This window comes from Epinephelus moara, chromosome 16 (assembly GCF_006386435.1).
Source record: "Epinephelus moara isolate mb chromosome 16, YSFRI_EMoa_1.0, whole genome shotgun sequence".
NCBI lineage: Eukaryota > Metazoa > Chordata > Actinopteri > Perciformes > Serranidae > Epinephelus > Epinephelus moara.
Window position 1 is genome coordinate 2,463,893 of NC_065521.1, and position 11,606 is coordinate 2,475,498.

General features: G+C 42.1%; 1 protein-coding gene across 1 annotated transcript; it reads left to right on the forward strand.

Moving 5' to 3' along the window:
- The first annotated feature begins 622 nt into the window (after positions 1-622).
- LOC126403557 (uncharacterized) lies at positions 623-9,103 on the forward strand. The gene is made up of 4 exons (XM_050066299.1): positions 623-776; positions 3,285-4,624; positions 6,491-7,267; positions 8,454-9,103. The coding sequence occupies exons 2-4, from the start codon at positions 3,307-3,309 to the stop codon at positions 8,831-8,833; spliced, it is 2,475 nt and encodes an 824-aa protein (XP_049922256.1). The 5' UTR covers positions 623-776; positions 3,285-3,306; the 3' UTR covers positions 8,834-9,103.
- The last annotated feature ends 2,503 nt before the right edge of the window (positions 9,104-11,606 follow it).

Consider the following 11,606-nt stretch of genomic DNA (forward strand, 5'->3'; position numbering starts at 1 on the left):
GTAAGTAATTAGCTAGCTATTAAGCATTACATCATATGGGGTACGGCTAAGGTTAGGAAAAGGGTAACGGGAAGGCCACATCTCGATACTTATGCCAATGCTAAGTTAGCAATTAGCTAGCTGTGACATTAGGAGAACAACTGTTGCTAGGCAACCAAACAACGGAGCATCTCCCGCAGCAGCCAGTGACAGCTGAGAGGTCCCCCACCTGGCTGGGGGATGACGTCATACTGCAGTGGGTGATGGGAGACGTAGTCCTCCCTGCCCTCCTCGCCAGGTGTGTGTGTGTTTCTCTGGACCACAAATAGCTTCATTAATCACCTTAGTGCGCCCTGGATACACACACACACACACACACACACACACACACACACACACACACACACACACACACTCTAACCCAGTTACTCAGCAGCAGATGAATCATCTCATCTACATAAATGTTATATAACACAATTAGCAGCTTTAAGTCACTGGCCCGTTTGTGTCACAGCATATTAAACTTTATTTACAGTTTTGTTTTGTTTATTTTTCTGATATTTATGTTTTTATTGGTTTATTTCTACATTAAACAACAGCAGCGAAATTAAACCAGGGTTCAAATCTCGCGATAAGTGGAGCTCGGCCGAGAGCTGCGAGTAAACAAGGGGGAGAAGCTGCTCGGTGATGAAATCATGAGGATTTCACGCAGCTAAAATTATTCCTCGGGGTGAATTTCCGGTGGGCTCGGGTGGAGCAGGTGTAGGACAGATAAACCCAGTCGGCAGCGGAGGCAGGTGGGTGGAGAAGATGGTTTAAAATGTGGTTTTATCAGCGCGTTAGCCGGGGAGTTAGCCTGTTAGCTGCGGCTCGTTATCCCATTGTTACAACACGTGAAGCTGCAGCCGTTCACCGTTATTACACTGCCGTCACAATCCCGGGACTAACCCGGAATAATGCGTGTAACAGTCACCTTACTGGGAACACAAGTTTCTGGTCAGCTTCAGTCCCACTGTTCCCACTATCACGTTTAGTTTGTTAAAATAGCGTAAAAATAAACGAGGTCTGGTGAAAGGTTTCTGTGCAGGGCTGAGGATCATCCTCATTATTGATTATGTTTCAATTAATCATTTAATCTATAAAATATCCAGTGGTGGAAAGAACATCCACTCAGGTACTGCACCTAATCAATACACTTTTATTTTTGAGCCACTTTATAACTCACAACATCTCAGAGAGAAATACTATTCTTTACTGCACTACATTAATATAAAACATTTACTGCAGTACTTTAACTGTACTTCAATGTATTTCATACTTTAAAGTGTTTCAATGCAGGACTTTAACATGCAGCACAGTATTTCTGTGGTAGAGATACTTTGTATGGAGGCAGATTTATGTCTATATTATTTGTGTTAACAGATCAACAGTCCGTTTCTTATTGCGGCATCTGTGAAATTAAAACAACTTCAAAATACAAAAAAGATTTGTAAACTAGAAAAAAGAAACAAAAAATAACATTTTGCAATAAAAATGCATGAATAAGCAGATCAGCAATATTTAAATTCAAAAAATTAAAAATAAATAAATCAATAAAAGTGCAAATCCACAAGCGGAGAACTGAAATTCACAAATAAAAAACTGGATAAAAAATAAGTGTTTTAAAGTTGTAAATGTTAAAGAAAAACATTTTATTGAATGTTTTTCATTTATTTGTTATTTCTAAAACAATAAAAACACACTTTCCTCAAATACAAAAAAAAATCTTTAAATTATTTGTCAAATATAAATTAGATTTGCAAATAACATATAAATGTGTTTGAAATTCACAAGCGTATAATTGATATTCACAAAAAAAGCGGATAAACAAATATCTGTTACAAAATTGCAAACTTAAAGACAATAGTCACATATATATCTGTTTGAAAATTATAAATGTTAGGAAGATAGTCACAAATATTTGAAAGTTGAAAATGTTAGGAAGATAGTCCAAAATATCTGTTGGAAAGTTGTAAATGTTGGGAAAACAGTCACACATATCTGTTCCAAAGTTGAAATGTTAGGAAGATAGTCACAAATATAAGTTTAAAAAATTGTAAATGTTAGGAAGATAGACACAAATATCTGTTCCAAAGTTGTAAATATTCTGAAAAGTCACAAATTTGTTCTAGAGTTGTAAAAGTTGGGAAGATAGTCACAACTTTCGGTTAAAAGGTTGTAAATGTTAGGAAGTAGTCAAAAATATCTGAAAATTGTAAATGTTAGGAAGATAGTCACAAATATCAGTTAAAAGGTTGTAAACGTTAGGAAGACAGTCAAAAATATCTGTTTAAAAAGTTGTAAATTGTAGGAAGATAGTCACAAACATCTGAAAGTTGTAAACGTTAGGAAGATAGTCACAAACATCTGAAAATTTTAAATGTTACGAAGATAATCACATATATCTGTTTAAAAAGTTGCCAATGTTAGGAAGATAGTCACAAACATCTGAAAGTTGTAAACGTTAGGAATATAGTCACAAACATCTGAAAATTGTAAATGTTAGGAAGATAATCACAAATATCTGTTTAAAAAGTTGCCAATGTTAGGAAGATAGTCACAAACATCTGAAAGTTGTAAACGTTATGTTAGGAAGATAGTCACAAACATCTGAAAGTTGTAAACGTTAGGAATATAGTCACAAACATCTGAAAATTGTAAATGTTAGGAAGATAGTTACAAATATCTGTTTGAAAGTAGTAAATGTTAGGAAGATAGTCACAAATATCGGTTAAAAGGTTGTAAACGTTAGGAAGATAGTTACAAACATCTGAAAGTTGTAAATGTTAGGAAGATAGTCACAAATATCTGTTTGAAAGTAGTAAATGTTAGGAAGATAGTCACAAACATCTGTTAAGAAGTTTTAAATGTTAGGAAGATAGTCACAAGTGTTTTTCATTAATCTGTAAATTTACTACACATCTTTCATATGTGTGGTGTTGTTTTATATTTACAGATTACACATTAACACACAGATTATTGATGCGTTAGTACAAATAATTTTGACACAAATCTGCCTCCGTACTTCAGTAAAGTATCTGATTACTTTTTCCACCACTGGAAGTATCACAGAGTTTTTGGTAATGCCCATCACGTTCCGAGGCTGGACCTGGGTTTTAGAGCTACCATATTCTCTCAAATTAAGGCCGAAGCCAAAACAAACCAGGGCGCCTGTCGTTACCGTTCACGCCGTCACTCTGACCTCAGTATGATGATGTTCTTGATGTTCTCGATGACTCACGTGAAGTGTTATTGTCCCATTTCAGTCCCTGCCATCTTTTTCGAAGCATGGCAACCAGACGGAAATTTGATTTCAACTTCAAAGAGACGGTTTTGAAATTCGCGGAGGAAAACTCAGTAGAGAAAACTGCAAGGCTCTTTAACATCGACTCCAAAAGAGTCCGAGACTGGAGGAAGCAGAAGGAGGCGCTGCTGCTGGGGGACCATGGGAGAGCACGGTTAGCTGGCGGCGGCAGGAAGAAGGTGAGCGTGGAGCTCGAGGAGCGGCTCTCCGAATGGATCAGCTCGATGCGAGACAAACACAAGAGAGTGTCGAGGAGCATGATCAAAAAGAAAGCGCTGGAGATCTACCCTTCCGTCAGCGATGGAGGAAAGACGTTTGTGGCAAGCACCGGTTGGCTGCAAAAATTTCTAGAGCGCAACAACCTATCACATCGGCGTCGCACCACTGTGCCCCAGGAAGACCCGAAACTTCTCACCGACAGACTCGTTTGGTTTATCAACTACGTCAGGAAGACGGTGAGCTCCAGGAGGATTCTAGAGCGGGACATCATCGTGATGGACGAGACCGCCGTTTGTTTTGGTGACATGGCGCCTCCCACAGCTGACACACAAGGGGCAGAGGGACACAAGAGCAGCAGCCTCACCGTCGTCCTCGCTGCCAAAGCGGATGGCGCCAAACTGAAGCCTTTCATTGTCTTCAGAGGGGCTGATGGTGACGTGGAGGCGGCGCAGCAGGAGATCTCTGACGCTGTCATTGACATGTCTGTGAACGGGGGGATGAGCGACGCTCTCGCCGCACGCTGGCTGCAGTCTGTGGTGGGGAAATCCAGCGGCACCCCACGGCTCCTGGTGTGGGACTCTTACCACTGCCACATGGGCCCCACCACCAAAGCTGAGCTGGAATGTAGCTACGACATCACGATGGCTGCAATTCCAGGAGGCTGCGCAAAATACGTCCAGCCCCCCGATCTGACGTGGAAGCAGCCCTTCAGGCAGAGCGTATATGACGCCTATAAGCAGTGGGCAGCGGGGGACGCAGATAAGGAGTACACACCCGGGGGGAGCTTGAAACCTCCCACCCGCCGGCTGCTGGTGGACTGGGTGGTTACAGCGTGGGACAAACTGGACACGGACACGATAAAGAACTCTTTTAACGTGTGTGCACCGTCTGTGAAAAGCGATGGGACTGAAGACCGCCTCATTGTCTGCGTCAGGGAGGGACGGCCCCGTGCGGCCGGGCGGGAGGAGCTCAGTCAGAGCGAGAAGCACCGAGTGGCGCCGAAGGATGTTAACAATGAACTTTGTCTTGATGATGATGATGATGATGATGATGATGATGATGAGGAGGAGAGCGAAGAGAAGGGTGAGGGTTCTACTCACTGCTGAAACTTTAATAACTAAAATGACAGCATGTAGATCTGTGATGTCTTTACTGTACGTCTGTGTCCTACGTGAATAAATCTGAACTCACAGGGTTCAAACCGACACTGGTGGTGCTTAAACATTCATTCATTCATTCATCATTCATTCATTCATTCATTCATTCATCATTCCATCAATGAAACTGAACCTTTCTCAATAAAAGCCTTTTCAGGAACTTGAAGATTTACGGTACTGAGGTCAGAAAAATTCTCAAACTGTCACTGTGACTTCACTGTTTCATCCCTGTGAATGGGATATCTCAACAAGGCCCTGGGAGTTTCCTTAAGTTTGGCCCACTTGAACTTAAGTGATTAATTGATAAGAGTTTAATGGACAAAGGTCAAGGTCACTGTGACCTCTTTGTCTCATTCTTGTGAACACAATATCTCAAGAAGGCTTTAAGTGGGTTTCCTCAAATTTGGCACAAACATCCACTTGGACCCACCTATTCAGTTACATTGTCTTTTCAGCTTTAAATTCTTTGTCACAAAGATCTGTAATTTGGTATAGGTTTAGAGTCAAGGTCACTGTTACCTCATCTGTTTCATTCCTCTAAACAGGATATGTCAACAAGGTCTTGGGAGTTTCCTTAAGTTTGGCACAAACATCCACTTGGACCCTGCTAACCAGATATATTGACTCACTGTTACAGCTTCAAATTCATGTACGGAGGTAATTTGATATAGCTCGTAGATCAAGGTCACTGTGACCTCATCTGTGTCATTCCTGTGAACAGGATATCTCAAGAAGGCCTTGAGACTTAACTCAAATTTGGCACAAACGTCCACCTGGACCTAACTAATTAGTTACAATACAGATTTTTCTGTCATGCTAACTTTTCAGCACATTAGTTAACATTAGCTTCGATAGCAAAACAAATAGTGGACTTCACCGCAGTTAGATTTTAGCAGATTAGCCAACGTCAGCTTCAATAGCATAACAAATATAGGATTTCTCTGTAATGTTTACTTTTTAGCACCTTTGCTAACATTAGCTTTAATAGCAAAACAAATATTGTATTTTTCTTAACCGTTAACTTCTTCGCACATTAGCTAACATTTGCTTTGTTTGCAAACAAATATTAGATTTCCTTATAATGTTAGCTTTAAAGCACATTACCTAACGTTAGCGTCAATAGCAAAACAAATATTGGATTTCATTGCAACACTAACTTTGTAGCACATTAGCTAATGGTAACTTTGATAGCAAAACAATTAATGGATTTCCTCATAATGTTAGCTTTTTAGCGCATTTGCTAATATTAGCTCCGCTAGCAAAACAAATATTAGATTTCTCTGTAACGGACTTTATAGCACATTAGCAAATGGTAGCTTCCATAGCAAAACAAATAATGGATTTTCACACAACGTTAAATATTAGCACATTAGCTAACGTTAGCTTCCATAGCAAAACAAACAAGTGTGGTCCTCCTTTGTAAGATTGGCTTCCTGTGACATCATCCATCCACTGAGTGAGAGCATACGGGTCGGCCAGTCTGGTCCCGTTGGTCAGTGTTTACTTATTCAAGTAACACTGGCGGTCCCGGAGAGTGAGTGACCTGACATGGTGCGTTGGTAAATTCAGTCTGATGCTCTACAGTAAAATGAGAGCCCTGTTGGTGGAAGAAACGCAGCGTTATATTTCTACATGAAAGATAAAGACACACTTTGTAAACCCGTGGTTCACGTCTGTCTCTTGGATCCGTTTCCACGGTGAAGCAGGGTCCAGGCTGAAACACACCAAAGTTGTCCTTTAATTTTGACCTTTGTCAGTTTTAGAATGTCTAACTTTATTTGTCCCTGTCCAGGCTCTGAGACACCAGCGATGTCCGTCATCATCCAAACACGTGGCGAAGCAGGCGGTGGCGTCGCGGCCCACCTCCAGTGCCCCCTCTGCGGCCATTTCTCCAAGAGCCATGCCCATCAGCTGACCCACATGGCGGCCTCTCACCCCGCCTGCCTGGACTCCGTGGTGGTGGGTCGCCTCGGCAACATCGTGATGTACCAGAGCACGGCCCGGCTGTTCCACTGCTCCGACTGCTTCTATACCAGCCGCGACTTCACCAAGCTGTACAAGCACATCATCTCCAAACACTGCGTGGACGAGAGGGAGGGGGGCGGAGATGAGGAGAAGGTGGGGGAGGAAGGCGAGGAGGAGGAGGAGAAGGAGGGAGGGAAGGATAAAGTGAAGAGTGAAGCGGAGGAGGAGGAGGAGGAGGAGGAAGTGAGGCCCGTCAAAGCTGACGTTGAAGGAGATGAGAGCGTCCTGATGTTTGACGGCGCCGGCTACCACTGCTTGATCTGTGGCTGGAAGACAAAGCTGAAAGCTATGGGTGTCAACCACGTGGTGAGGAAGCATGACATCCCCAAAGCATACGCTGCCCAGGCCGTCAGACGGGACGCAGCGGCCACCTCCGCCGCTACGCCCAAACAGGCTCAGAGCGGCGGGGCGGAGGAGGAGGAGCCAGGGGCCGGGCTGAGTGGGGAGCTGCTGAAGGAGGAGATGGAGGCCACGGCCAAAGTGGTGCGCTTCATCTCCAACCGCTTTGTGTGTCTGATCTGTGGCTGGAAGACCAAACTGAAAGGTACCGCTTCCATATGTTCATCAACCAATCAGATTCTTTCCCTCTGACACTGCAGGTATCACATGTCGGATACCTCTCAGGAGGCTCCGCCCACACATCAACATAAAACAAGTCAGAGGCTTTAATAAGGCTGAAATCAGTTTCTGTGTCACAGTGTTTGTGTCACCGACAGGCTCAGACTGTTACTGACATTGACTCAGATTTGGCACAAATGTCCACTTGTACTCAGTGAAGAAGTGATTACATTTTGGTGGTCAAAGCTCAGCGTCACTGTGACCTTGTCCATCTCATTCTAGCGAACACTATCTCACGAATGCCTAGAGGGATTCATTCTTGTGAACGGAAATCCCACAAGGGCCTTGAGAAAAATTACTCACATTTGGCACAAATATCCACTTGGACTCAGCGATTATCTGTTAAGATTGTGGCGGTCAAAGGTCAGTGTCACTTTGACCTTCTTTGTCTCATTCTAGCCAACGCAATATCTCAAGAATGCCTAGAAGGATTTTTTTTTTTCAAATTTGGCACAAACATCCACTTGTACTCAGTGATGAGTTGGTTAGGTTTTGGTGGTTAAAGGTCAAAGTTACCCTGTCCATTTCATTCTTGAGAACACACCATCTCAAGAACGCTTTGTCACCAACGATGGACTAATTAGATTTTAGTGGTCATAGGTCAACATCACTGTAACCTTGTTGGTCTCATTCTTGACAATATGATATCTCAGCGGTCTCGTGGAAATTTGCTCAAATTTGGCACAAACGATTAGATTTTGGTGCTCATTGGTCAAAGGTCACTGTGACCTCACAAAATATGTTTTTGGCCCACACTCAAGAATTCTCGCTAATTACGACAGTCTGGTGGGTTTGGTGATGGTGATTTCTTGCAAAACAAAACGATCTTACTCTTTGACACAAACGTCTATCTCTGTAGGGATCCTTTCATCATGCTGTCAGACACTCAAACAGTCTGAAGCCTGTCAGAGACAAAAACAAACACTGTTAATGGGTGGACACTGACGCTGTGAACAGAGCGGTTACACTGCAGCGTTCTCATTTGTCACTTAGACACAAACGCGTGGCAAAACAGGATCCAGGTTAGAAAACACCGTCAGACTCATGACGTCAGACACTTCAGCTGCTGCTCATCTGAATAAAGTTTTATTGAACCTCCGCCTGTGTTTCAGGTTTCGCCATCAGTCACGTGGTGCGCAGCCACGACGTGGAGCGTCCGTACAGCTGCAAAGACTGCAAGCGCTCCTTCTTCCTGCCCAGCCGGCTGCAGCAGCACGTCAGGGCGTCTCACCGGCCCGGACGCTACGCCTGCCCCTTCTGCTGCTTCAGGTCACACTTCCTGGGAGGGTTCAGGAGGCACTGCAGCCGCTGCAACGCCCGGGAGGAGGAGGAGGAAGAGGAGGAGGAGGGCGGAGGAGGAGGAGGAGGAGGGGAGGAAGAGGAGAACGAAGAGGAGGAGGAAGAGGAGAGGAGGGAGAGGAGAGGGGCGAGGAAAAGAAGGAGAACAGAGAGGGTGATAGAGGACGACGATGACGAAGAGGACGACGACTGAAAGGGTGGAGGAGAGGATGAGGAGGATAAGGATGACAACTGTGGAGAGGAGGACGATGGCTAAAAGGGTGGAGAGGAGGAGGATAAGGATGACAACTGTGGAGAGGAGGACGATGGCTAAAAGGGTGGAGAGGAGGAGGATAAGGATGACAACTGTGGAGAGGAGGAGGAGGGCGACGTCTGTTTTTGTTTACATGTTACTGTAATGTGATGCCAACAGTTAAAAAGCTACTCAGAAGTCAAACTGTGATTTTTTTCACTAAATCATGAATAAAGGTTTTTTAAATAAATAATTTGGTCTGGTTATTAGAAACGTACGGAAGCAGCTTTGTGTCGGTATTATTCGTGCGAACAGATCGACAAAATATGTGAATATTTTCACAATTTTTGAAGTTTTGAACAGATATTTGTGAATCCAGTTTTTATTTGTGGATCTCAATTCTGCGCCTGTGGATTTGCATTTTGTGCAATTTTTTTTAAATTTTATTTTTGAATTTACAGATCTGTTTTATGTCTGCAAAATATTTTTGAGAGTCAACAAATCGGTGTTTTATATTAACAGATTACACATTTACACACAGGCTGTTGATCTGTCCACACAAATAATTTTGACACAAATTTGCCTCCGTATCTTAAACTGAGTTTAGATTGTACTGTAACATGTTGGATTGTTTTTAAGGCATTTTTAATATTTTTAGATTAAATTAGTTGGTGGACATCATGATCAAACTACAAGTTAAAAACTACAGAAAACATATTTAAAGTTTGGTCGGGAGCTGGACTAAAATTCCTCAGGTGATTTTCACATATAGAAAGATTTGTCTCAATTATATTTGTGTAAACAGATAACAAAATATCTGAATGTATTTAATACATTTTCAAGTAAATGAAAAAACATTCATGAATATTTTCATAATATAAAATTTGCAGATCTGCATTTTACGTTGAAGGTCAGTGAAAACATGGATGCTTCACACACAGAAGATCTATACAATCAGCACAGTTTCAAGATTAGAGTCACCAATTCAGTATCTGACCAAATGTCTCCCCTTCATTATTTTATCCTGTTAGACATTTGTGTCAAGTTTGGTCAGAATTAGTGTCTAAATTCTGAAGTTATGGCCCAAAACATGTTTTGTGAGGTCACACTGACCTTTGACCTTCGACCACAAAATTCTAATCAGTTTATTCTTCAGTCCAAGTGGATGTTTGTGTCAAAATTTAAAGAAATCCCCCAAGGCCTTCTTGAGATATTGCTTGAATGAGAATGAGATGGATGTGAGGTCACAGTGACCTTTGACTTCTTTGAATTCTTATCAGTTCATCCTTACTAAAAGTGGACATTTGTGTCAAATTTGAAAAAATTAGCCCAAGGTTTTCTTGAGAATAAGACACATTCACAAGACTGAGACAGACCAGGTCAGGGTGACCTTGACCTTTTACCACAAAATCTAATCCGTTTAGTCAGCCCCATTGGACGTTTGTGCCAAATTTAAAGAAATTCTCTCAAGGTGTTTTTGAGATATCACGTTCACAAAATGAGACAGGTCACAGTGACCTTTGACTATCAAACACTAAACCTTTCATCGCTGAGTCAAAGTGGATGTTTGTGCCAAATCTAAAAAACTCCCACAAGGCCTTCTTGAGATATTGCTTTAATGAGAATGAGATGGATGTGAGGTCACAATGACTTTCAACTTCATTGAATTCTTATTGGCACATCCTTCACTTAGAGTAGACGTTTGTGCCAAATTTGAAAAAATTCTTTCGGGCCCTTTTGAGATATTGCAGTCATGAGAATGAGACGGACACAAGGTCACAATGAGCTTGACCTTTGACCTTCAACCACAACATTATAATCTGTTTATTCTTCAGTCAAGGTAGACGTTTGTGTCCAATTTGATAAAATTGCCTCAAGCTTGAGAAATCACACGAATGAAACAGACTACGTCATAGTGACCTTGACAACCAAACACTTAACACTTCATCATTGAGTCAAAGTGGATGTATGTGCCAAATTTGAAAAACTCCCAAGGCCTTCTTGAGATATTGCTTTAATGAGAATGAGATAGATGTGAGCTCACAGTGACCTTTGGCTTTGAATTCAGCACATCCTTCACTTCAAGTGAACTTTTGCGCCAAATTTGAAAAAATTCCCTCAAGCTATTCTTGAGATACCATGTTCACAACAATGAGACATAAGGTCACAGTGACCTTGACCTTTGACCACAAAATCTAATCAGTTTATTCAGTCCCAATGGACGTTTGTGCCAAGCTTTAAGAAATTCTCTTAAAGTTTATCAATTTCACAAGAATGAGACAGACAAGGTCACAGTGACCTTTGACCATCAAACACTAATCAGTTCATTGTTGAGTCCCAGTGGATGTTTGTGCTAAAGCTGAATTCCTTTCTCCATTCTCAAGATACTGTTTTCACAATCATGGGACGGACGGACAACCCGATAACGTAACACCTTGTCCATGGCTGTCGCAGACAGAGGTACATAAAGTGGATTTTTTTCAAGGTATTCCAGTACTTGATTTCCCCCCACACAAAATTCAAGCACTTCAAGGACCTTGTGTAAACCCTGTTAATAACTTATGATCTTAAGAGTTTAAAAGAATTCTCTCGGCTTCTTCACATTTACAGTTTGTTTACAACATTCCATCGGCTGGTCTAGTGATGGTCATGAAACTGTATCACAACCAGGTGTGTTATCCCTGATGACATCACCAGCGTGGTCATGTGACAGTAAACAGCGAGTCAGCAGCGA